At 41.9% G+C, this 27,767-nt stretch overlaps 1 protein-coding gene across 1 annotated transcript in view; it reads right to left on the bottom strand.

The window, feature by feature from the left end:
- Window positions 1-17,685: 17,685 nt before the first annotated feature.
- FERMT1 (FERM domain containing kindlin 1) overlaps window positions 17,686-27,767 on the bottom strand; it is a 323,796-nt gene continuing 313,714 nt past the window's right edge. The window contains exons 14-15 of the mRNA XM_078649519.1: window positions 22,064-22,205; window positions 17,686-19,836 (exon numbers count right to left, since the gene is read on the bottom strand). Coding sequence (XP_078505645.1) covers window positions 19,663-19,836; window positions 22,064-22,205 — 316 coding nt within the window. The 3' untranslated portion in view covers window positions 17,686-19,662. The remainder of the gene's footprint in view (window positions 19,837-22,063; window positions 22,206-27,767) is intronic.

Below are 27,767 nucleotides of genomic sequence, written 5' to 3' on the forward strand. Positions count from 1 at the left end.
CCAGGGATAGAGCACGAACTTTTATCATGGGGCTCATCCAGAGTTTGATTTTTGCAACAACAAGAGCACATACCGATGGAACGAACCACATCTCCCAGAATTCCGTGTGGTCTCATTGGAGCAGCTGCATATCAGCGCACGAAGAGGGATAAAAGAAGGTGTGGCTCATTGTGCTCGGAATACAGCCTCTGAGGAAGTGAAAAACGAAACGCGTCAGGCTGCTGTTATTTGCAATACGGACCCAGATGGAAGTTGTGCATCCCGCATAAAGGCTTTGTTTGTGGAAAAGCCGGTGTGTGGTCGAGTGCTTCTTACTGTTGGTCACCCCATTGAGCTTTCATGTTACATATGCGGCCGGCCTGCCGCAAAGCAAGCACCACCCCTTTGTGAAGGAGAAGGGGGCCACAGAGCTCCATCCCGGGGCTCTGACTATGGAACACGCACCAGGGATAGAGCACGAACTTTTATCATGGGGCTCATCCAGAGTTTGATTTTTGCAACAACAAGAGCACATACCGATGGAACGAACCACATCTCCCAGAATTCTGTGTGGTCTCATTGGAGCAGCTGCATATCAGCGCACGAAGAGGGATAAAAGAAGGTGTGGCTCGTTGTGCTCGGAATACAGCCTCTGAGGAAGTGAAAAACGAAACGCGTCAGGCTGCTGTTATTTGCAATACGGACCCAGATGGAAGTTGTGCATCCCGAATAAAGGCTTTGTTTGGGGAAAAGCCGGTGTGTGGTCGAGTGCTTCTTATATGTTGGTCACCCCATTGAGCTTTCATGTTACATATGCGGCCGGCCTGCCGCAAAGCAAGCACCACCCCTTTGTGAAGGAGAAGGGGGCCACAGAGCTCCATCCCGGGGCTCTGACTATGGAACACGCACCAGGGATAGAGCACGAACGTTTATCATGGGGCTCATCCAGAGTTTGATTTTTGCAACAACAAGAGCACATACCGATGGAACGAACCACATCTCCCAGAATTCCGTGTGGTCTCATTGGAGCAGCTGCAAATCCGCGCACGAAGAGGGATAAAAGAAGGTGTGGCTCGTTGTGCTCGGAATACAGCCTCTGAGGAAGTGAAAAACGAAACGCGTCAGGCTGCTGTTATTTGCAATACGGACCCAGATGGAAGTTATGCATCCCGAATAAAGGCTTTGTTTGGGGAAAAGCCGGTGTGTGGTCGAGTGCTTCTTACTGTTGGTCACCCCATCGAGCTTTCATATATATATATTTTTTTTTATACATCTATTTTCATATAGCACTAGTGGCTATTTATTCTTACAATCGGCATATCACAGTGATATAAACTCATTTATGAGGATCTTCTTAGCATAGTATTGCACATGAAGTTGTTTTTGGCATTGATGCAGAAAACTGATTTGCACTGATAATCTTGCAATATGTTGCACATTATAGCGTATATTTGCACATGTTATTCAACAAAATGTATATTTTTGCATCATATTTATATGTTTTATAATAACAGGTTTTAATTACAATGAATTTTTAACATATTATTGGTATTTAATTGTAATGTGTGTATATATTTACTATGCTTATTTATTGCTAGATGTTGCACCCTCTTAATTTTGTGCATTCATGCCAAAATAGTCAGAATGAGTAACCGCTATATCAAGAATGCATTAATTTGTTGATAGCGCCGAAACCCATGTAAGAAATGTGAATATGCGCGAAATGCGTTTGATCCCTGTCAGTCATGCACCTATTGCACTTTCAAGTATGTCTTCACTTTTCATTGTATCACGTGCAAAAACTCACCAATGAAACTAGTATTTAATGTGGTTTGTAAAACTTTGTCGACATGTGATCAAGGGCATTCTTTGCCCGAAACGCGTCATGCCGAGATAAGACCTATGGAAGATAATAAACCTACCTACTGAATACTATCTGCTGCGTGGTGGTCCGTGTATCTGTGGTGGTGGTGATAGACCAGTGAAACAGAGACTGGAAATATCAATCGCGAGAGTCTGGTTGTTCTCGCTCCACGGACCCGCCCTGGCTGCTGGTGGCCGCCCTCAACCGCTGCTGCTCCTGATCCGAAAGGAAAACATTGGCTGGTTAAACCCCCTGTGAGTTGAAGAAATAATCACCGAGGTATCGAGAACGCCGACGCTTGAGTCGGAGGACCCGCGAAGGTTGGAACTTGAGACCGGTGAGTGATTTAAAAACTATCCACAGGACAGGGATATACGCGGCAGACAAGCACGGAAGGTTTCTTTCACTGTCAAGCAATTCCGCACTGTGAAGTGCGGGCTGAAAAGAATAAGGTCGTACAAACCGGCAAAATGCTGAATGACTAAGTACAAGAACGTGAAATGAATGCAGACGCATTATTTTCGAACATTACTAAAACTAATACAGTTAACACGAACTTGCAAGCAGACAATGGTGGTGCCGATAAAAATGCATATGCACTCTTGAAAAGTTTTGAAAAAAAGCGCAAAGCAGAGATAACGAAATGGTGGGAACATAAATCCCTGACAAAATACATTGAAGCTGGCAGAGTGCCGCGTGGACTGCGACTGTTGCTGGCTCCGAGTTTTGAGGAGCCTAACCCGGCAATGCTGCTGGAATGGGGAGAAAGTAATTTACAGCAGTCCATGAACCACATGCGCATTCTAATCAAATATGCAGAAATAGATCGTCAAGCACTCATCATTGAAATAGAGGAGATTGTACAGGAATTATGCAAAATGGAAAAACAAGAATGGATTGCGATAAAACAGAACGAAATCAAGGAACGTCTAAAAAAGCATGAAGAGAGAATTAAGGTCAGAAAGATACACAAGTTTGCCAGAGACCTGGAAGATTACGAGAAAGGCCGAATATATACTTTTGCAAAAAAATACGATAACATCCGCAAAATGAAAGGGAAAATCATAACTAAACCCAACACTCTCCAAACGCGACCTACGGGTGAGAACGAAAAAGAACCTGACACAGACACTGAGACGGAATCTCTAACTAGTGGATCCAGTGAATACTCAGCCAGTACTAGCAGTGAAGCACAAGAATTTGGGAGGCCTGGTCTAGGGGGAGAGATCGATTTTTTGGTACAGGAACGGAAGAAAACCCTGAGACCCAGAAACAACAAAAATCTGGTCGGCAAAGGCGGAACGCAGCCAGAAAAACCGAACGCAGGCAACGCAAGCGGCGGTTACAAAAAGAAACAAAAGAACTGGCGCAAGTAGCAAACATGGATGGGAAAACAATAGTAAATTTAAGTACCATAACATTAACAAAAGTGGAAGAGCAGCTTTTAGCATTAGGTCTCAACTTTTGCCCCAACACCAACTTTGATTATGCTACCACCCGAGTGGACCTATTTTTGTTCATAAGAAAACTAAAACTATTAAAGTTCTATGCCATGAAAGAATCATGGGGAGGAAAACAACATAAAAATAAAGAGATACCTGGAGTAAACCTACAGGCTGCTGAAGTACCTGCAATTTGGGCACTCCATGGATTAAGCAACGAGGATGAAAATGATTCTCAGACACCAACTCAGGCCAAACTTAAGGAAATGAACCTTTTACAGAAAGGGGCAGGAGAAAGCCCTTTCAAACCCAAGTCGACATTCATACCTCTCATGCCAAAAGACGCAATTGACGTTTTTCATGAGCGAGTGATAGAAGAAATTAAAAACTTGAATACTTCAGTCAATCGAAAGAAACATCGAATAAATCAAAAGGATTTCAATACACTCATGGCCAGGATAGCAAAAAACCCTGAAGTTATTGTGAAAAAATATGATAAGGGGGGCAATATTGTCTTGTGGCCAAAAACCCAATATGAAACTGAAGCCAAACGACAATTGGAAAACAAGGAATGTTATGAGATAACAACTTTAAAGAACTACACCAAGGCCAAGGATAATATAAAAAAAGAATTACTAAAATGGCGAAACGATGGATTGATCACAAAAGATGAATTTAATTTTTTGTTCAATGCTCATCCCAAAATTCCCTTCTTATATCTGTTGCCAAAACTGCACAAGGGGGTCATTCCAGTGCCTGGACGTCCAACAATTTCCGCAATTGACAGCATGGCGGAACATGTAGGACAGTATATTGACTTTTTTCTTCAGGATCTTGTGAAAACCATGCCATCATATTTGAAAGATACAGGAGATTTTCTAACACATATTGATGACATGCCATGGAATCCTGATTTACTGTTACTAACTCTTGACATTGAATCACTATACACAAGCATACAGCATGACTGTGGAATACTGGGAGTGGAATATTTTTTGAACACTCGTCCAGTAGAATATGTTCTACATAACAACATGCTTGTATCCCTAATCAGATGGTGCCTAGACAATAACTATTTCTCTTTTGGAAAGAATTTATTCAGACAAAAGCGGGGCGTAGCCATGGGGGCCTGTTTTTCCCCGAGCTATGCGTGCTTGCACGTGGGGTTCTGGGAAAAGCAGGTCCTCGTGGGGGAGCACAGTATACTTTACAACCAAAGAGTCGTTTCCTGGCTTAGATTTATCGACGATGTGTTCGTCATATGGAGGGGTGACATAGAAAGTGCCAATACATTCGTTGAGAAATTGAATAATAATGTGTTCAATCTGCACTTTACATCACACTGTAGTACAACCACCATTCAATTTTTGCATGTACAGGTACAGGTAGAAGGAAACAAACTAGTCACCACCGCATACAGGAAACCAACAGCAGGAAATGCGATACTCCATGCCTCCAGAGCGCACCCACGACACTTAATTGCTAGTATCCCCTATGGTGAAATCTTGCGCCTCAAGCGTATATGCAGTACCGATGATGAATTTGAAAGATGTAAAAATGAGAGCATAGAACGCATGAGACACAGAGGATACACAGAAAACATACTGACTAAAGCAATTGAGAAAGCCAATGCTAGGCCCAGAAGCACTTTACTACCTAACAACACTGAACCTGAAAGTGCAATTTTAGAAAAGAGAGAGGCACCGAGATTAATTGTGACTTACAGTAGACAGGAACGTAAAGTTCGCTCCATCTTGAATAGAAATTGGCCCATTGTCTTGACAGATAGTGTGTTGAAATGTGAATTACCAGAAAGGCCCAATGTAACTTTTAGAAAAGCTAAGAACATGGCCGCATTTCTCTCTAACAGTACGGTGATTGGGGCTCCAGTCGCGAATGCATGGCTCCCAGTTAAAAATGGATTTTTTAAATGTACCACATGTAGAGCCTGCAACTTTGGTGTCAACACCGCCAAATACAACACACCCTTTAAAACTGAAGATCAGGTGATTAGAGGTAAATATGATTGCCGCACTGATCATGCAGTGTATGTCCTCACGTGTACCTGTGGGCTTAGGTACGTTGGCAGTACCAAGAACCAGGTGCACGTGAGGATATTGCAACACATTAGAGCAATCATAAACAGCGACCCAGCCTATCCAGTTGCTAGACATTTCAAGACAGTACACAATAAGGATGTGAAATGTCTCTCGTACTTTGTCATTGACACGGTACCAGAACAAAAAAGAGGAGGAGATAGAGACAAACTTTTAAGACAATTGGAGACCAAATACATTCTAAACTTAAACAGTAAGTCTCCACACGGTCTAAACGACAGAGAGGACATGCATACATTCCTGTAAATCATTCAACCTCATTACCTGAATCAATAAATTATTAAGACGAACTGACTTGCAAAACAATAGTGTTACCTAGTAACTAGGAATGGTAGAGATGAAATAGAAGCCTCCAATTCCTAGTGCAGATATAAACATTAATTTAACACGTTTTTAATCACTACACACTTTTTTCTAGTTTTTTTATCACTTGGACTAATTAGCACTTTACACAGGGACGAGGTTCCATATAGAATCTTAATAAAGGTGGGCAAACATTCGGGACCGTATGCTGCCCAAGAACTTTTTTATACATCTATTTTCATATAGCACTAGTGGCTATATATTCTTACAATCGGCATATCACAGCGATATAAACTCATTTATGAGGATCTTCTTAGCATAGTATTGCACATGAAGTTGTTTTTGGCATTGATGCAGAAAACTGATTTGCACTGATAATCTTGCAATATGTTGCACATTATAGCGTATATTTGCACATGTTATTCAACAAAATGTATATTTTTGCATCATATTTATATGTTTTATAATAACAGGTTTTAATTACAATGAATTTTTAACATATTATTGGTATTTAATTGTAATGTGTGTATATATTTACTATGCTTATTTATTGCTAGATGTTGCACCCTCTTAATTTTGTGCATTCATGCCAAAATAGTCAGAATGAGTAACCGCTATATTCAAGATTGCATTAATTTGTTGATAGCGCCGAAACCCATGTAAGAAATGTGAATATGCGCGAAATGCGTTTGATCCCTGTCAGTCATGCACCTATTGCACTTTCAAGTATGTCTTCACTTTTCATTGTATCACGTGCAAAAACTCACCAATGAAACTAGTATTTAATGTCGTTTGTAAAACTTTGTCGACATGTGATCAAGGGCATTCTTTGCCTGAAACGCGTCATGCCGAGATAAGACCTATGGAAGATAATAAACCTACCTACTGAATACTATCTGCTGCGTGGTGGTCCGTGTATCTGTGGTGGTGGTGATAGACCAGTGAAACAGAGACTGGAAATATATATATATATATATTTATATATATATATATATAACATTTCTATGGCAAAATGAAACCCCTCATTTTGTTCCTTTTCAAATTAAATGTATTTAGTGTTACCACTTTATTCCAATCAAGATGACTTCAGGTGTGCCATACTTTTGTCATAAGTAAGACTGTTAGCGTTCTAGTTGTTCTTTAGAACACTCTGGGACATTCTGTCATTGGGCTATAGTTGGGCTACATCTGGCTGATATTTGGGCTACATTTGGGCTCTTTTGTCTCTGGTGGCCATCTTGGTAGACTGCATATCAGAATTGTTTTAATGAAATATAAGAGGATTTGAGAAGTCACTCAAAAAGTGCCCTAATTTTTCTTTCTTCAGCACTAATCATAATTTCTATGGCAAAATGAACCCCCTCATTTTGTTCCTTTGCAAATTAAATGTTTTAAGTGTTAACACTTTATTCCAATCAAGATGACTTCAGGTGTGCCATACTTTTGTCATAAGTAAGACTGTTAGCGCTCTAGTTTTTCTTTAGAACACTCTGGGACATTCTGTCATTGGGCTATAGTTGGGCTACATCTGGCTGATATTTGGGCTACATTTGTTTTTTTTGTCTCTGGTGGCCATCTTTGGGCTACATTGGGCTACATTGGGCTGCATTTGGGCTCTAACATATATATAGCCCAATGTAGCCCAATATATATTTTTTCAAAGTTCATTTTCGTAAAAACCACTGGAGCATATATCTTGAGACATAGCAAAGGCACATCGGGGTACCAGTCCCTACAATTTTGCCAAGTTTGGTGGAAATCCATTCAGCCGTTCGGGCTAAAAGTGAGTCTAACCGCCCTATGGAAATTAACATGGGGAAAACACGTTTTGGAACCCCCTTTTATCTCGGCCCCCGCTTGACGGATCCCCCCGAAACTTTCAGGGAAGGAGCGGAGCGCAGCGAGGCAAAGTTAAAGAAAATTACAGGCAGATCCCTCATTCGGCGCCAAAGTTATTCCCAATAGAATGTTGCGGATTTCCTATGGAAAACGATCCTAACTATAACTACCTACTGGGGACCGCCAGTAGGTAATATATACACATATATATATATATTTTGAATTATTATCGGGGAAGGGGTCCCTTGGGAACCCTTTCTCATTTTCAAATGGTTACATCTACCTTTGAGTAGTCGGTAAAATATTAATGTTTTGCAACCCTAGTCAGTCATAAAACATTAATATATACTACTGTGAATAAGCATTTGGAAGGGATGCCCTATACACACCCATTCCAAATAACGAATCGCAAACCCAAATCACAATTTGGTAAATTACCGATTTGTAATTTGCCTTTTGTACATTTAAAATGCTTTTTTTGCTGTCGCAAATGTCCCGATTCTGTGATTACGTAGCTTTTGATCTTCAAAATGTTTTGTACATATGGCCTTTAGCTTAGCCTTTTCCATTTTTTTTTTGTAGCCCACAGTAAGATTTTTTTCAAGGTTAACCTCTCTATCCCTTTTCAAGTCTAACATCCACCAAAGTAGAACATTAACAAACAATATTGTTAGGGTGACCAGATGTCCCAGTTTTCCCTGGATGGTCCCGGTTTTTTCAGCAGTGTCAGGGTTAAACATATAAATGTCCCGTTTTTTAAATAGTGTCTTGGTGCGCCTGCTTTACTTCTCTCAGCCTGAGACAGGTCTCTATTGGGCTCCCCATTTTTGCCCATATTTAGTGAAAACAACACTGGAAAGAAGCAAAGTGAGACATACCTGCTATCTGACAAGTGTAGTTTCTGTTTGCGGGAGTTTAATCGTGAGTTGTTGCTCACTACTGAGGGTGCTATTCACGAAGGTAATTTACACTTATGAATAATTTACACATGTAATTTTCTGTTACACTTTTGAACAACTTTACTATTTTTGGCTATTTCCAAATTTTGAGTGTAAAGTTGCTCAGAAGTGTACTACTGCCAAAAATGATACAGTAGTAAATCTACCACCACACATTGCCAACCACTGATATTGCAACACTAACATAGAAAACAAAGATAGGGAGTTAAAATAGAATCCAGAGGAAATATGGTTAAATGGATATTTAAAGTAGTTAAAAATGTAAGTAGATATCATTTAAAGTAAAAAAAACTATAAATAGAACATATTTATTATTAAAATATAACATTTTATTTTTTTATTTCAAAAAGAATGAAATACTTTTATTAAAATATAATTAAATTACTTGTAATTAACGTATACATCACTTAATAATGATTAATGCATACAAATGTTTGCGTGCTGTGGGTGGGTATCTTTTCTTAATTTAGACTGCCAAGCCAGGCCTTCCCTGGACCGGAAACAAGCTTCCTAGGACTAGTTTGGTATGGCTTGGCAGTTCGGGCTGGACTGTTCCCATGAGGCACAGGGTCAGACTGATTTGCATATGGCCATGTCTGAACTGGGGTGGCAGAGTGGGCTAAAGAACGGATGATGGATTAAACCCAGATCTGTTGACTGGGTGTGAGTGTTTGATTGGTTCAGATGCTCAGTCCATCACAACCCCCTTTTGTACCGCTTTGTTCGCCATAAGTTGGCAGGGTATGCTCAGACGTGAGTCCCTTGGTCACTTTGCCACTGGATTCAAGCAAGCCTGGCTAAAGACGGCTGAAATGCCAGAAACCGGTCCTAGGAAGCTTGTTTCCGGTCCAGGGAAGGCATGGCTTGGCAGTTCGGGCTGGACTGTTCCCATGAGGCACAGGGTCAGACTGATTTGCTTATGGCCATGTCTGAACTGGGGTGGCAGAGTGGGCTAAAGAACGGTGATGGATTAAACCCAGATCTGTTGACTGGGTGTGAGTGTTTGATTGGTTCAGATGCTAAGTCCATCACAACCCCCTTTTGTACCGCTTTGTTCGCCATAAGTTGGCAGGGTATGCTCAGACGTGAGTCCCTTGGTCACTTTGCCACTGGATTCAAGCAAGCCTGGCTAAAGACGGCTGAAATGCCAGAAACCGGTCCTAGGAAGCTTGTTTCCGGTCCAGGGAAGGCATGGCTTGGCAGTTCGGGCTGGACTGTTCCCATGAGGCACAGGGTCAGACTGATTTGCTTATGGCCATGTCTGAACTGGGGTGGCAGAGTGGGCTAAAGAACGGTGATGGATTAAACCCAGATCTGTTGACTGGGTGTGAGTGTTTGATTGGTTCAGATGCTCCGTCCATCACCATCCCCTTTTGTACCGCTTTGATCAGCATAAGTTGGCAGGGTATGCTCAGACGTGAGTCCCTTGTTCACTTTGCCACTGGATTCAAGCAAGCCTGGCTGAAGACGGCTGAAATGCCAGAAACCGGTCCTAGGAAGCTTGTTTCCGGTCCAGGGAAAGGCATGGCTTAGCAGTTCGGGCTGGACTGTTCCCATGAGGCACAGGGTCAGACTGATTTGCTTATGGCCATGTCTGAACTGGGGTGGCAGAGTGGGCTAAAGAACGGTGATGGATTAAACCCAGATCTGTTGACTGGGTGTGAGTGTTTGATTGGTTCAGATGCTCCGTCCATCACCACCCCCTTTTGTACCGCTTTCATCGCCATAAGTTGGCAGAGTATGCTCAGACTTGAGTCCCTTGTTCACTTTGCCACTGGATTCAAGAAAGCCTGGCTGAAATGCCAGAAACCGGTCCTAGGAAGCTTGTTTCCGGTCCACGGAAGGCATGGCTTGGCAGTTCGGGCTGGACTGTTCCCATGAGGCACAGGGTCAGACTGATTTGCATATGTGCATGTCTGAACTGGGGTGGCAGAGTGGGCTAAAGAACGGTGATGGATTACACCCAGATCTGTTGACTAGGTGTGAGTGTTTGATTGGTTCAGATGCTCTGTCCATCACCACCCCCTTTTGTACCACTTTTTATGTCTGCAGCAGCAATCCAAACATGAGATGCTGCAGGAGGTCTGGTTACAATCTGATTACGAAGAAAGTGATGTGTGTGTGTTTGTGTGTGTGCGTGTGTGTGTGAAGAGAGAGATCATGTAAACCCTATATATATTACATTTAGTCCCATTCTCTGGTTCCTCAGTTTACAACCCCACTTTGGAGGGGGGAGGGGCCTGCTCTCTCCTCAGTTGAGACTATAATCGGGAGGACCCACCACAGCTGACAACAATTTTTACCTCAGACACACTTGGGCAACAAGACATGAGCAGGCACACAAACTAACATCACTTACAGAGTTTGTTTGAAAGTCACACAAAATACACCCTGCATAAACAGTAATTGAGAAGAAACCCACAACCATTTAACAAAAACAAACTATATACATACTAAGTACAGGAACACAGCAACATGCAGGTAAGCGCAAGGTTACAAAACTTTGCTGTGCCTGCCATTGGGAAGTCCCACCGATCAGACCACAGTCTCCTTGTTCTTGGCAAGCAGTAAAAAACTGGCATGCACATCCTAACAAAACTCTAAGGCGTTGGTGATGAAGGCTCTATCCAAAACCAATGTTGTGTAATATAATATAAAATCCTAAAACGCTTGCTGATTTCTGCATTAGGGTATCATTCACAATCATTAAATCAGCCAAGGTGTTGAAAGTGAGCCTGCATTATGTGATATTTATTATTTGTTCTCTTAATAGCTTGTATCTGGAGAACAGAAAAATGTGGGCATGGCATCATAGACTATACCACCATTGTAATTCCATCATTGTTTTTTTTTTTGTCAGTCTAATAAGATGAAACGAAAAAATCTAAGATATATAGGATTATTCTAGCTGGTTGAATGCTTAGATAGTTTCCACTCAAACTACCCACAGGTCACCTAGAGCTACAGGAAAGAACACTTGTTTAAAGACAGTTTCTTTGTGCACTAAAGCACCCTGATTAAAGATGTCAGGTCAGTTACATGCTATACCATAAGCATGACAAATGGGATCCTCTGTTATATTTGTGAAAAATCTGTGTCATGCAGTGCTTAATTTGAATAAATGTAAGTGCCAATGCCCATCTCAGGAGGCCACTGCAGCCTGCACCACCCATTTTCCCTGTCAGCTCTGCCAATGATAGTACCAACATAAATACTTACCATCTTACACCTACAAGCGCGACAATTCTGACTACTGCTGGCCATCCAAAGCTATAAGAATGGCGGGGGCAGCAGGTATTATTCAATTTTAATGTATATTGACATATTGAACATTGTCGCTGTGCTCATCTCCAAATTAGACAGACAGCTCCCCCATGTGGTGGACTATCTTTAGTGTCGGTGTTGAGAATTAAGTGCCACACCACCCATTTTCCCTGTCAGCTCTGCCAATGATAGTACCAACATAAATACTTACCATCTTACACCTACAAGCGCGACAATTCTGACTACTGCTGGCCATCCAAAGCTATAAGAATGGCGGGGGCAGCAGGTATTATTCAATTTTAATGTATATTGACATATTGAACATTGTCACTGTGCTCATCTCAAAATTAGACAGACAGCTCCCCCATGTGGTGGACTATCTTTAGTGTCGGTGTTGAGAATTAAGTGCCACTGCTGAGCATCAGAAACCACTGCCTCAAAGTTAGCACTGGGTTCACGTAGTTTGTAGAAAGCATCACCTGATTACAGTCATGCATGATGCAGTTAAGTTTTGAGTATAAAAGAAAAATTAGGCTTTGTGCCTCAGAGGCAGAAATCATCACGTATCTTATAGCTGCACATTCGAAGAAAAATCTATAGAACGCACAAACAGGGAATCAGCTATTAGCACTTGCCCCTTCTTTGCATGTGACCATTAGTGCTGAAGCTTGCATAGGAGATCAGTGAGCACTGCTGTGATCGTAGACAAACAGGTGAGGGCAAACACTAGCACATTGGAGCAAGTGTGGAACATATTTGATGTGGCACGTTTTGGGCCGCACTCAACTCACTTGACATGAGAGGATAATAAATATCTAATCCAGGCAGCATTTGGACCATGTCCCCCTATGAAGCCCATGTAAGGATGCAGAAGAGCAAGAGGAGGGCAACTAAAAACAAGCCCTTGTCTCTCTTGCTCTTGCTCTCTTTCTTGCAAATACACATTGCCAGCAGTGCCTCAGGTTTATATGACACATATCAATTCAACAAAGACAAATTTATGGTTAGATGTTCCTGCTTGCAATTCAAGTCATGTGGTTGCATTGCACAGCATGGATAAGAAGTGCAGCAACTATAACAGCACTCTTTAGAAAGTGTTCTCAAGCGCATTTAAGTACTTCAGTGTCAGCCACCTGAATCACTGGCCCAGTTATTGCCAGATGTAAGAAACTACATGGGCTGGCAGGAAGGCAGAACACAAGTGCAGCAAGCAATTATTTCTTTAACAGCAACTGACTGCTGCTAACTTGCTTCCCTCTTGTCAGAGGAAGGAAAGAGATCTTTTAAAGTTAGATAATATTTTAACATTGAAATGATGGAGTGCCACCATCACTATTGTTACAAAAGGCTATCTTTAGCCAACCCACACACTCACAAAGATAGAGTCTTGATTTTGTTGTGGTGAAAGAGAGCTGGTGGACCAACGTGTGGGGATGGAGAAGATGTCTGGGCACTGTCTCATCTTCAGCAGCATGGCACCTCTACATTGCCAGAGATTGAACTATGGAGTTCCATTTAAATTACTTCTTCCATTTTCACCCAATCAACACTTACAACCTACATCCACCCACCCACCACGATCATGTAGAAAGATGGTATTAGAGAAAATTCAGGGACAAGTGTTGAGCCACTATTAGCACTATCTAGCAAAAGGCAGGCAACACTGCACTCTCTTGTCAGCAAAGCACAGTATTTTGCTACTGTACTCCACACGTGTGTTGGCACATTCCACATATGTTAATGTTTAATATGTTCTCTCTGTCTTTAACAGTGTGTATGTATGTGTGTGTGTGGGGGACAGTGAGGGTGGAGGATGGGTAACACTCAGTATGGAATGATGTAGTTTTTTTGTGTTTGTATGTGAAGGGCACATATTTTGATTCTACGTAAGTCTCAGTTGCCATATTCCATTTCTGTCCTTGGTCTTTGCCACTGAGTATGTGCAACACCTTTTTATTGGTATGTTTTTGCACTCATCTTGCGTCCTCTAGAATCCACAAATGTAATATTACTTTTAGTGCACATGTGCCTGCATACCTACAGTTGTCCTGTGTGTGTGTCTGTGTTTGCATGTCTCTGCTTTATTCAGCCAACTCAACAAACATCACAGACCACAATATTTTATGGCCTTGTGGCCATGGATGGGTTGTTCTTGTTCTTAGGTGTGATGTTTGGATTTTTTACAATCCTCTGACTTCAGTGATATGTAAAAGTTGTAACTTTGAACTCATGACACACAATTAGACTCTTTTAAAAATGGCATAGCCCAGTATTGTCCTTTCCCCAAATAGGCACTGGAATATTTCATGTGTCCCCTTTCAATGCATTGGTCATTTTAGCTAATTTGTTCCAAAATTGTGCTGTAAATGCACTTTTGATTTACTCTTTTTCAAAATGATCACAGGGCAGGGGAAGCTTCTATCAAAACCTTACTTGGAGGAAGGCTCCCTTTCTGGAATTCAGATTGGGTATTACATCTGAGTTTCAGCAGTGCCAGTTGAGGATATGGGTGGAGCCAATAGAGCAAGTGGGTGGAGCTGGGGGAAAGTGGGTGTGGTCTCCGACAAACATTTGAGCACCTGGATTTCATATTTAACAAATTAAGCACTGCTTATGGGTGGGGACATGGATATTCCAGGGAGACAAGCAGGAGGGAGGAAAGTTGGCACTAAAAAATGCTCTGATCACCCCAAAGTACCAACTTTGCATTCACAAATATTTCGCATGACAATTTCCGTCCTTGGAAATATGTGTAAATTGACTTCTACATAATAGTGAATATTTCATGAAGATTTAAGTAAAATTGTTTTTCTACTTGGGAAAACTATTGTCTAGATGAACAAAAAACAAGAAAAAATTGTTACAAAAGCAATTATTTCCCATTTATCACACATTGTTTTGCCAATGGACCACGCAAAAGAACTCTGGTTTGAAAGGACACCTGCTATAGTGTCCCTGCTAGATGAGAGTACCCAAGAGAATGCTTACACAAAATATACACACGGTTTATTTGAAAGCGTATTGTGTAGGCTGTCAGTGCTCCTTGTCAAAGATGAACATGCATCTGCTGTGGGAGAAGGCATAGAAATTGCAGGACACCATGGGAGAATAGCCATCACAGATGGATCTAAAGACAGAAATATCCTACAACAAAACATATCTTAGAGAATTGTAGCTAAAAGAAACTTTACTCCAGCTGTTTAAATAAAAATCTAATTTATTAAGGGTGCGAAGTTAATACAAATGGACAGGAAAACCCTGCGATAAAACATTCATTTTGAATACGTCCTTTGTATTTGGGTTTGTGCACGTGTTATCATTAAAAAGAGAGCGGAATTAAATCAATTGTATATTTACATCATATATTCATAGGAGAGAATCAGCTCTGTAGAGGTTCTGCATACATTTCGTTTCAGAAAACCGTTTCTATTCTAATTTCATTGATACAGGGCAGTAAACACTTCTTATATTTGTGTTTCTCGTCCTCTCTCAAGAATTAACAATATTGAGAATTGTGAATGACAGCTATGAGCTAGAAAAGCATCACCAGATATCCATAACGTGACTGAATCATTTTTCATCATGGAACGAAGTGAAATTCTAGTGATTTTCTGCTTGAGCAAGGAGTTAAACGTTAGTTCCAACAACAGTATTCTATATTAGGTAATTATTTTTGAGCTTGAACCACTGTTTTGATGTAGAACAGAGTTTATGCTATAGATGTTCATGTTAAAATGTTGCATATTTATTTCATGGTTTTAAAGTAAAACTCAAAGGCATGGCACAAAACCGAAGGGCATGGCACTTCCATGATGGACGGAAAACAAAAATAACTTGCACAGCACAGAAAGCAGGGTCAAACTGGACAGTCTGCAATTCTGGCTTTTTGATGAATGGCACCTTTTTTACACATTGCATTACAAAATTCGAGGGGTTAGTACACTGCCCCACACTTTCCATTTCACTTGCTTTTTGGGTGTTTACCTACCATGCATAGCATTGCATTTCCCTGAACACTTCTCTCACACCCCAAGGGGAAGTCCGATGTTGAAAATCCGCGGAAATGTTACATTTGTTGAGTGTATGACTAACCCACACAAACACTTGCCACCCCTACCGATTTAGGCCATAGATTAGCACTATTGAAGCAGAGCTACCGTTTTCACAGTGCTATCCCATTCATTTTCATATGAGCTGGGCAGGAGGCAACCTATCTTGCTCAGTGCCCATGTGCAACGTAAAGTTTAAAACAAGCGGGCCATAGGAACCTTGTGCAGCCACAAGCAGCCAATCAACAACTATCTGGCAAGAGGCACGGCAAGTAAGAGGAATTAGGGCATGATCGGCTATCTCTGGGTGGCTTTAGCTCTGCTCAAAATTCACCTGCACAGTGTCCTGATCATAGAGTGTCACAGCCTGGCTGGTGATGTGGGGGTGACTGCCCACTCATTGAAGTGGACAGGTCTGCCAAGAACACTGGCCTTACTGGAATACGTTGGGACTTCTTCCACTGAATTTGCCTATCATGGACTCCGATCGCCATTGTGAACCATTGCTAGAATATGATGAAACAAGTTAAACACGTGAAGCTTTTGCATTTTTCTTGTTCACAGAGGATTGTTAGCTGAACAAAAAGCCAGTTATGTATATCCTGTGGCCATTTTGTAACACACTGACATCAGAGTCAGGCATAGTTGTAATGCAGAGTAGCAGCACCTCCAATATATTAGCTGATGCAGTGACATGCTGCCCATGTCTCTTAGGGGCATATGTAGGTAAACACATTTTGCGATTCTCAAATAGCGATTTTTAAGGAATTGCTATTTGAGAATTGCAAAATGGAATGCAGGTAAAAATTCGCAATTTTTTTGCGAATCCCTAAGATTCCTTAATTGCGATTAGCAAATTGCGAATCACAATTAAGGAATGAGTGTCCCATTCATTCCTATGGGCCAATAGGCCCATAGGAATGAATGGGCATACATTCTCAAATTGAGAATCGCAATTCCAAGGGTGCCAGGGTGTCCAAAGGACACCTGTTGCAACCCTGGAATGCGCCTGTAAGTACTAGGGGGCAGATTTATGATAACTGGCGCATATTTTGCGCCGCTGCTCCGCCACCCATGGTGCGCCGCATTTACAATGCGGCGCACCATGGGGCAAAAACGGCACAGATGCGTGACGCATCTGTACCGTAAAGGTGGCGCATTGCTGGAGTTGCGTCGCAAGTGCAACGCAGCTCCAGCAAGGCTCGGGGGTGCCCCATCTTTACAATGCTGCGTCAAGACCTACGCCAGCTTCAAGCAGGCGCAGGGTTTTGACGCAGCATTGGCCTGAAAGTGACTGAGTGAAATCTTATAGATTTCACTCAGCCACTTTTGCGAGGCGCACCTGCCCCGGAACGCCCACCCTGCGCCAGAACGCCGACAAGTGGCGCAGGGCTTTACAACGTGACGCATCTGCCTAGATGCGTCACGTTGTAAATGGGTCATAGGGATGCGCCACGTTTACACCGCAGTTGCGTGACGCAAACGTGGCACATTCCCAACATAAATCTGCCCCATGATGCGCACATACATGCCCTAAGGGTATGTCTGTGCGCCACATGGCACTTCGAATTTTTAAAAAAAATGCATTTTGACAGAAAATCGCAAAATACCATCTACTTGAAGTAGGTGGTATTTTGCGTTCCCTTAAGCCAAAATCGCAATTTTAAAAGCACCCCTACATAGCATTTAAGGAATCGCAAAATTGCGATTCCTTAAATGCTTGAGCAAAATAAGGAATCTCAATTTTTGCGATTCCTTATTTTGCTAAGTGGCACCTACAAACCAAAATGCCGTTTGCGATTCGCAAACGACAAAATTCGCCGCATTTCAGCATTTGCGAATCGCAAACGCCTACCTACATATGCCCCCTGGTCTCATGATAAACAGCATTTCGTGCACCGTAACAACATACCCAGAGCAGTTTATGTCTCGATATTTATCATAAATGTCGGCAGATTACGAAGAGTAAATATATTTAAAACAGAAAAGGCCAGAGTTGGTGAGAGCCCCAAGAGAGGACAGTTGAAGGTGTGATGGAAAGGATGAGAGGAGGGACACTAGACAAGTGGGGTTGTGGAGAGTGGTGTGAAGAGGAGGGTCTTATGAAAAGAGAGGAGATGATGATGGGGAGAGATTGGGGAAACAGAAGGTGGAAGGATGGGACGAAGCAGGGATGATGGGCAAGCATCATAGTGGAGGCCCAGTGAAATATAATGGGAGAGGAAAAATGTCAGTGGTAGACACCGACAGGAGGTAAGAAGATGGGGAGTGCTCGAGAGTGAGTGGGAGGATTGCAGGAGAAGATTCATAATTGAGAGGACGATGCAAAGAGGAGAGTCATTAGGAGAGGAGCAAGAAATATTAGCTGAAAGGATGGCAAGAGGTGAGTAGCATCCCTTGGACAGTTGGTGCTTTAATGAAATGGTATTGTTGTACCCAATGGTGGAATACACTGCCTGAGGACTGAGTGCAGATTTACTGCTTCCATGCCTGGTAGGTCAGTTGCAAGTTCTGACTTTGCTCGACCTGGATTAAGGTGCGTTAGAGCGATATTTGTAATGGGCCCAGAAGATCATGGAAGCAGGAAGGTTAGGGTAGATATGTGGCCTTGTTTCACTTTAACTGTAGTAGCACAACTGAAAAGAACAATCTGTAAAAATTCGGTTATCTCTACTGACAACCTTGTGTATCAGTTCCCTTTTGAGTGACATCTAGAATGTATTTTCCAGTGACACAATTATACTAATTAATTTTGAAACCTTAAAAATATCCTACCTCTTTTGGGTCACAGAATGTTGGCAAGTATGCTCAAGTGTGCATGCACACGTTTTGTTGACACATTGGAACTACAATTTTAAGGATTGTGCTACAGAACAAATGTATACACTGCAACGTTTTTCAGATGCAATTGTATATTACGCCTGAAACGTGCTTTTTGAGTCAACCCACTGTTTCCTAAGAGCAGGCTACTCTTATGGCAGAAGTAGCAACAATTCACCGCTGCACATTTGCAGTGCAACATACTCTGCAGTGGCATTCTAGAAGCTTCTACAGGGCTACTTCCCAAAGTGGCAGGTTTCCTGAGACGTGGAAGTTTGAAAGTGGGAGTATATGGTCAAGCAGTCAGTATTTGGGAGAGGTGTGTGGCAGCAGCCAGAGCGCTGACTCCGGAGCACGGGGCTCACAGTTTAATCCCTGGCGCCAGTGGCTGGTCAGCTCAGCACCACGTGACTCTGGGCAATAGCTCATTTAATCTCTCCGATGGCCCCCAGCACCTTGAAACCTTAAGCGGTGATATGTTCACGCTTTACAAAATAGGGATTATTTGCAAACAGCTAACAATTATGGAGTGTAAAGATAAAATACACCAGCTTGTAACATGAGTGTATGGATAAGACTATGGGCATTGGGCACTAAAAAAGCTAGGCAAAAAATACAACCCTACTAGAGACATGCTGCTAGTGTTGGCTCATTTGATGAAACTAGACCTTGAAGGAAAGGGAGATAGGGCTATCTTCTAACGGATGACGTTTTTCATCAAGTAAGCTGGCTTTCTATTTCAGAGGCTGTTTTAAAATATATTTACAGTTCCCAGAATATTGTGTTTCAACAGGTCAAGATCCCATGCCAGCTGATGTCCAGAAAAGTCTTGTATGCAACACACAGCAACATCCATCCGTTAAAAGTCTGGCATCTGTAAAGTAAGATTGTCTTGCAAGATCCTCTCTTAGATTAAAAAAAGAGTTGGAGAATGTTGGGGGATGGAGAAACTTCACTTGTTGCAACAAATGAGCAATCTGATCAAAATAAAATCCTGATGGAAACAAATGAAGGGGTGAGGTCTTCTCACTCCTTGCCTCCAGTTAGTTTATGGAACAGATCTTCATCAAGAGTCTCGTTGTGGTCTTTGGAGCGCGTAGATAGAAAGATATAACCACCAATGTATTCGTGGACAATCTTGCAGCCTGCACTCAGGCATTCGAATGCAATGGATACATTCTGGTCGAATTCAATAGCAACCTGAAATAAAAGAAAGACAAGGGGCTTAGGAAAAGCAATAGCAAATAGTAAACAATCTGAAGACTCATCAAATCGAGGGGGTAATTGTGGATGGCATACTAGTACTGTGACTCAGAGACCATGGAAAAGTCAAATATGTAGTAACATTTTTTAAATTTACACCTATTGAAGACTACCATGCAAACAATTAAGAAATGGATTAAAAATCTAGGTCCTGAAATAACTTGTCCATTGAAGCCATATGCTTGGAACCTGGCTTTCCCAGTATAAAGATGAATGCCCTGGGCACCTATTTAAAGAGTTGGTGTAGGATTTTAAATGCTTCATGTTTAAGTTTTCCAGGGTTGTTACAAAATTAGTTATGTGCTTAGTCGCTTAAGAAGACAACTACAGGCCAAAATGTGAAATTTGCCTTGTCTAAGTCTTCCTGAATCTGAGTTATTTTGTCCACTGGGATTAAACAAATACATCTAAAGTTGCTTTTATTTATAGTTTCTTGCAGGATATGGTTTACTGCGCAACACTCTGGATAATATAACTTGTCAACTCATCAAATAGTATGCAAATGTGCTAAAAAAATCTGATCAGGAAGGTTTGCAATAAAACTGAAAATACATAAAGAAATTGAGACATCTCGAAAGAAGTGTACATTTTTATTTTATGTAAAAAAATGTACACGACAGAAGTCATGTGGTATATTTCTGCTCACATTTAAGGGAAGAAAATATCTCTTAGAAATGTGGCACAGAGAAAAATGTAGTAATTGTAAAATAAGAGGTGCACTAATTATTAACATGGATCAAATGCTATTACTGAATTTTCCTAAATGTTTACAATGTAAAAAATATTTGGAGATGTAGTATACAATTTGTTCAAAACATTAATACAATCAACTAATACTTTTATACTGTATGGGAAATTGTGTTGATGTCTTTGAAGTAAGAATCAAAACAAATAAAATAATTTTAAAAGTGCAAGAGCGGGGCGTGTATGGTGTAGGGGTTGTCTTTATGTGAGCCTGAGCAATTGCTGCCTTGTATGAAGTGAAGATGGTAGTGGTGGTACGAGCACATCATAACTACTCACTCAAATATCGTTGGCATGAAAATGTTTGTGCAAATGAGAGCATGAAGTGATACATATTATATCTCAGGCAACAGCTGTTTCAATGAAAGAGTGTACTACGCTGTCTCATCAGGTAACGATTGTGGTTGGGAATATTATCACAATATCACAATATGCCCAATATAATCGGAGGATAAAATATCAAAGAGTTAAGTTCGCAGAAGGAGGAATGGATTTACAACTCTTAATTCCACACCTACTTACACTGAAAATTTACATAATACCTTTCGATAATTTGTCCCTATATATTCTGGTCATAAAAGTGTGACACTTTGATTTTCTGCCTTTCTTAGCCCTGACTCTCTCCTGAGGTAGGAGGAATTGTGATTATGTCTACCTCTGGTTATGACACCAAGTGTCTTTGCAGCTAGCGGACTGCAAGTGTTGCACTCTGATCAGTCAGGACCCTACTGACCGCATCTGTACTCAAATCACCTATATGGTCTCAACAGCCAAAACCCAAGGGCGGATTTATAATTACAAGGTGGATCTTGCAACCTGGAATCCCCTATTTCTACACCCTAACCAAAATCTATAAAGGGATTCTACCCCTTCCAGGCAGACCCATTGACTCTGGGATAGGTTCACTGCTCGAACCATTGTCAAAATTCTTTGACTATTTCCTCCAACCGTGGGTTAAAAAACACACATTCCTTTTTATAAGACACTAGAGATGTATTGAATCGTACTGAAGTGACTAATGACACACCACAAATAGATATTTTGGTCACTTTGGATGTAGAAGTAGGGGTGGGCATTGAACTCCGCTCCACTGGCGGAGCTATCAAAGTTTTGCCACTCCACACTCCAGTGCATCTACACACTTTTATTTACCACTGCTAGAATAGTTGTCTTTGTAGTTTTGATGTACAAGCTCCAAGTTCCCTAAATGATGATCACCAGCTACGCTGAGACGCAGTACAGTACTTTGATATGGCATTCAGAGCAGGATTACAACCATTCCAGCAGGTCTCTGTGCTACAGTCGAATACATTCTATTATTTAAGATGCTCTTGACAACAATACATGCTTCTTTCTCTTTGTTGTAATAATTAAAATTCCATTATGGCCTAAATAAAAACTGAAAAACGTGTAGTTTTACCTCTTTTATTTCCCAGTTTACATTCCATTGCTTCATGTTTGTGAACATCCATCGTGTGTTTGGGACACCAGTGGCAATATCTATCCTTATTAACCTGTTGTGTGACACTCCAAGTAGATCTTTGTTTTTGCTTCCCTTAAACCTGTAATTGGAAAAAAAAATAACAAATAATGTGTGCCACCTCAATATCGTGGTTTTAATTTTTTAATTGTGTACCCCAAAGGCAAGTACAGGTTTACTTTTTGGCTCTGTATATATATATATATATATATATATATATTTATATATATATATATATATATATATATATTACGCTCCAACTCCTCCTCCTCATTCATGAAGAAGACAAACAGCACTCGAAAAGGAATTTTGCCAATCATGCTGGTTTTATTTCGCGGAAGGGGCTCACACAGACGCGTTTCGGCGTGCTGCCTTCGTCAGTATATATATATATATATATGTATTCACTGAACAAAACAAAAGTCAAAGTAAATTTATAGCTGGTTGTGATAAAGAAAAGACCTGTTTTTTTTTAAACAGATGTAGAAATTAAGGGCTTTTAAAGGCCCTTCTCTTTTTGACCTTTTGGCCCTGAAGGCTAGGTTCCCCAGGGCCTATAATGGTTCAAGGAGAGGGTCTGCGTGCTCCCCTCCCCTTAAATAAACAATGCAGCCCCAGAGGAGGGCTTCCTGGGGCCTACAATTGAAGACTGTAGATTTATTTAAATTATTACCCAAAGAGGGTCCCTCTGGGTCCTCCCCATAGGGACAGGGGGGGGCATGGTATCCCAACCCTGCCCTCTTCTATTAATATTCTTATTTTCTTCAGGACGGGGACTAAGTCCCTGAGTCTTGTAATGGCTCCAGGCAACATTTTTCTCATGTTACTGGCAATCAATCATCAGAGCACTTGCTCACTCCCATGGGAGTTAATTGGCGTAAGAGAAATAAAGATATCTGGGCAAATCAGAAAGCTCTATTTTTAAATGAATGCTCCCACGAGATTCTCTCAAGCCTCTCATGGAACCAACCGTGCAGATATATATTTTTGAGCATTAATTGCTAAACAAAACGATGGAACTCATTTACGCAAAATCAGAAAAAACACAATCGGCGGACTAAGATGTAGCTTACTGCCAAATTTGATGTAATTCCGTTAAACCATTTTTTCTGTAGCCCTGCCTAAAGAAGTCGATGCAAAATAAATGGGGATTTTGTTTTGGGACCCCCCTATTTTCTTGGCCCCCGCTTGACAGATCAGCCTGAAATATTCCATGCGCAATATAGTAAAAAAGTAGCACATTTTTGGAAAGTGTCATGGAGATTCGTCATATGGTGGCAAAGTTTTTAGCAACACAAAAAAGTGAAATAATAAATCAATACTCCACTTTATGCTATTCCAATCTATACTCCACTCTATGCTATTCCACTGTACCTCACTCCACTCTACACTACTCCACAACAATCCTCTTTATGCCAATTCACTGTATGCTACTGAACGCTAATCGCCTGTACGTCACTCCACTATAACATACTCCAGTGTATGGCACAGTACTGTACCCCGCTCCAATGTACGCTATTCCACTGTATGCTTCTCAACTGTACAACATTATAGTTTACGACACTGCACTGTACGCTACTCAATTATACGAGAATACGCTCTACACTATTCTACTGTACAATACTTCATTCAATTCTATTCCACTCTGTGCCACTTTCCTCTACGCCAACCTAATTGACGCTATTCCACTTCACACCACTCCACTGTACGCCTCTCTACTGTACACCACTCCATTGGATGGCGTTCCAAGACAATCCACTTTACGCCAATCAACTCTGCCCTACTACACCCTAACCTATTCCATTGTATGAAACCCCATTCTACGCCACTATACTTTACACTATTCCACTGTATGCCACTCCAATATACGCCAGTAACTCAACATTATTCCACTCTACACCACTCCCCTGTACGCTACTCCAGTGTATGCCACTCCACGCCAATAAACTCTATGCTATTCCACTGTATGCACCTTCACTCTAGAAGACTCCACTCGACACCACTCCACAGCACACTATTACACTGTATGACGCTACACTATCCCGCTCCACTCTACAGCACTCCACTGTACACCACTATACTGTACTCTACTTCACAGCACTTCAATCTATGCTATTCCACTATACACCACTACACTGTACTTCACTCAACTCTCTGCCACTCTACTGTACCCTACTCTACAGTATGCCACTATTGTATGCTATTCCACACTACACCACTCCACTCTACCTCACTCCAGTGTACACTGTTGCACTGTATGCCACTCCAGTGTACACCAACCCACTGTACTCCACTTCACACAATTCGCTGTAAGCCAATACTCTGTCCCTCTCTCCACTCTACGCCAATCACCTCTAGACCATTCCACTGTACACAACTCCACCTCTCCATGCTATTCCACTGTACGCTAAGCCACTCTAACACACTCCACTGTATGCTTCTGCACTGTGCACCAATACACTGTATGCAAACCCACTCTACATTATTGAACTGTACACAGCTCCACTATACGGCACTCCACTCTATGCTATTCCACTCAATGCCACTCCACTGTACACCCCTCTACTCTACCCCACTCCACCCTACGCCACTCCACTCCACTCAATCCCACTACAGTCTAAGCCACTGTATTTTAAGTTTGGTTAGTATAAAAAGAATAAGGTTTTCTTAACTATAACAAAAGTTTAACATTTGTTCTTTCAATATATATATATATATATATATATATATATATATATATATATATATATATATATATATATATATACATATATATATATATATATATATATATATATATATAATTATTATTTTTTCACAGAAAAAAACATAGGTTTCAGGCACGTTATAGTTAGAAATAAGCATTTAAAAAACCTTAGCAATTCACGGAACCACAGGTTTCAGGAACGTTATAGTTAGTTGGACATTTCACTCATACAAAACCAGTAAAATGCGACCGTTATAGTTAGTTCAGCTAACTATAACTCATGCCCCCGCAATGCACTGCTGATGACGTCACATCTTACATTACTCATGGCATGGTCAGTGACATCATATCAAAAAGGGGGGGGAACAGAAACGGACAAATTTTTAACGGGGTCCAATGTACATGTCCTTCGAAGTAGGGATCAACAACAATTGTACAGAGTTCCCCAGATTAAGTCAACTGAGTGACTAGATCTAACCTCTCTCTCGTTGAGTTTGACAAGAAAAGTGAATGTGATAAACCCTTTGCGGAATTAAGGATACCTCACACAAGTCAACGGTTGGACGACTACTGTCATCCCACCCGATGATCGTACAGTGTCATCATTGGTTTCCTGCTCCTACGGCAGGCTGGCGATGCAATGCCCGTCGGGCAGCACAGGGTGCTGCACTTAGGCGGAGTTCTTTTATTCCTTTGCCAATGGGTGTGTGAGTGTGAGGGGCCTGGAAAAAAGTGCAATAGTGAGCGTGAGTGAAGTTTAAAAAAAGTCAGTAAAGAGTCCATTAGGCGAAGCTTTAATAGTATGGCTCACTGCTTTGTTAAAAGAAAAATTGAGGGGTATTGAGGCGTGACAATTAAGGTGACCAAGCCTCATTCAACCCTCAGTTAAAGTGTGGTCGACATGTTTCTTGCCGCTAAGGCAATTCATCAGGACCAAAGTGCTCATATAATTGCTACCGATACCTCAGTGATTGGAGGAATCGAATATACGACCTGGAATGTGTCGTAGGATCAACCCTCCATTGAGGCCCTCCCTGGGACTAGGAAAGGAGACAAAAGAAGGGTACAGTCAATCACATGTCTGTTTTTTGTGAACATTGTAACACGTAAAAATAACATGCTGGTGATGTGTTCCGGGGGGAAGGGAATTTACAGACCCCGTCAGGAGATAGCACTCGTGTGAGAGAGGGTTAGAAAGAAAAGTCAGAACGAGGTTGGACCGCGTCCTGCTAGTGACATATGTGCTCCGCAATTCGCGTGCATAATTGTATTTGCATATATAGCGTATCATGCCATGCTGTATGTCGTATATGTAACATGCAGGCGCCGGTGAGTGTGCGCATTCACACACAGGAAACAATTAAAATTGAAAAAGGCACCATTGTAACACTCTAACTACTGGAACTAGGCAAGTCGTGGCTAGCACCAGTGTGGTAAAAGTTCTTAATATAAGTAATCAAACAAACCGGGGAGGTAGTAAAAAGGGGAGGTCTTACGGTCGGAGATCCCACGGTCCCCGGTCGGAGATCCCACCGACTGACCTGGTGGGGCCAGAACTATATGTAATTCACCTGAAACGAGTAAAATCCACCGCTTATCAGGGGGTTACTTAGCGGCGAGGCTAACCGATTGGTGTAGTGCCGCTTGAGGTTCAACCGCGGCGATCGTAAAGAAACGCCTGTGGTGATCCTCGCGTTGGACCAGTGCGCCTTACCTTGCTCGTTTCTGGCATCAGGCATCTAGTCACCTACCCCGCCCACGTCGGTATCATCACAGGACAGCCGGTCAGACCGTGAGGTGCACCCGCCGCATAAGACAGCGAGTTGCGCGGGCGCCGTGGTAGGCGTGTCCGATGCGTGTTGCTAAGCAACGCGACGCGGGTGTGGAAAGCGAGGATTACCCAGCCTGGCTGAGAAGGTGAATGTGGGCGCCCTCTTGGAACAGGAAAGGTTGTTTATTTGGTGGCGAAAATTGTTTACTAGGACACGGACTATTAGGTCCGAGTTTGAATTATCTGGCTAACATTGTCCAAGGCACCGCATCATTAAGGCCGAGTTCATCAGTGTGCAGACGATGAACCCATCTTTGCTCCAATCTGAAGAGGGCTTGTTGGCTTATTGCGGAGTGACACTTTAGGACAGTCCATCGCATATTCTCTGTGGAGTGGTTGTGTTCTCTGCAGTGGTCGTACAGTCTTGTATGTGTCTTTAGGCAACGAATGTTACTATTGTGCTCCATGATGCGTTGTTTTACAGGGCGCATCGTCATCCCAATGTAGAGCATCTTACATGGGCAGATGAGAACATAGATACACCTTGAGCTATTGCAGTTGGTATGTTTATTGAAGGTCCAGATGAACTCCCTCGGTAATTCAATGGTTTTACCCTGGATGGTTTGAGGGCACACTACACATGATCCACAACGGTAGTGTCCAGTGACCGGTGGGAGGTCCCATAAGGTCTTAACCGGGTGTGTACTCGATTTTTTGGGGCGAGTGTGAATCAGAGTGTCTTTGAGGTTCGCTGTTCTTTTGAATGCAAAGCGTGGGCGCGGTAGTTCCATACCCGCTGTATTGAGGATCCCCCAGTGTGAGTTCACAGTCTTTTTTATAAACGTTGAATGCTTGGTGTATGATGTTACACATCCAATTGTGTCATCTTGCTCTGACTGTGCATAGATGGGTGAGAGGGTGATTCACTGGGTGAATGACTCAAGAATGCATCTGTGATGGACTATATGGGTTGGTGAGAGTGTGTATGGGTGTGTTGGTAAGTGTGGTGGTGTGTGTATAACTGGCTAGGTGAGTAAATGGAAGTGTGATTAATTCTTGCATGACTGACTAGGTGTGTGAGTAACTCAATGGATGAGTGACAGTGTATGAGTGTCTATATAGGTGTATGAATGCATATGATAGTCCTGTACTGATGAGTGAGCGAA

Source organism: Lissotriton helveticus, chromosome 6, assembly GCF_964261635.1.
Source record: "Lissotriton helveticus chromosome 6, aLisHel1.1, whole genome shotgun sequence".
Classification (NCBI taxonomy): domain Eukaryota; kingdom Metazoa; phylum Chordata; class Amphibia; order Caudata; family Salamandridae; genus Lissotriton; species Lissotriton helveticus.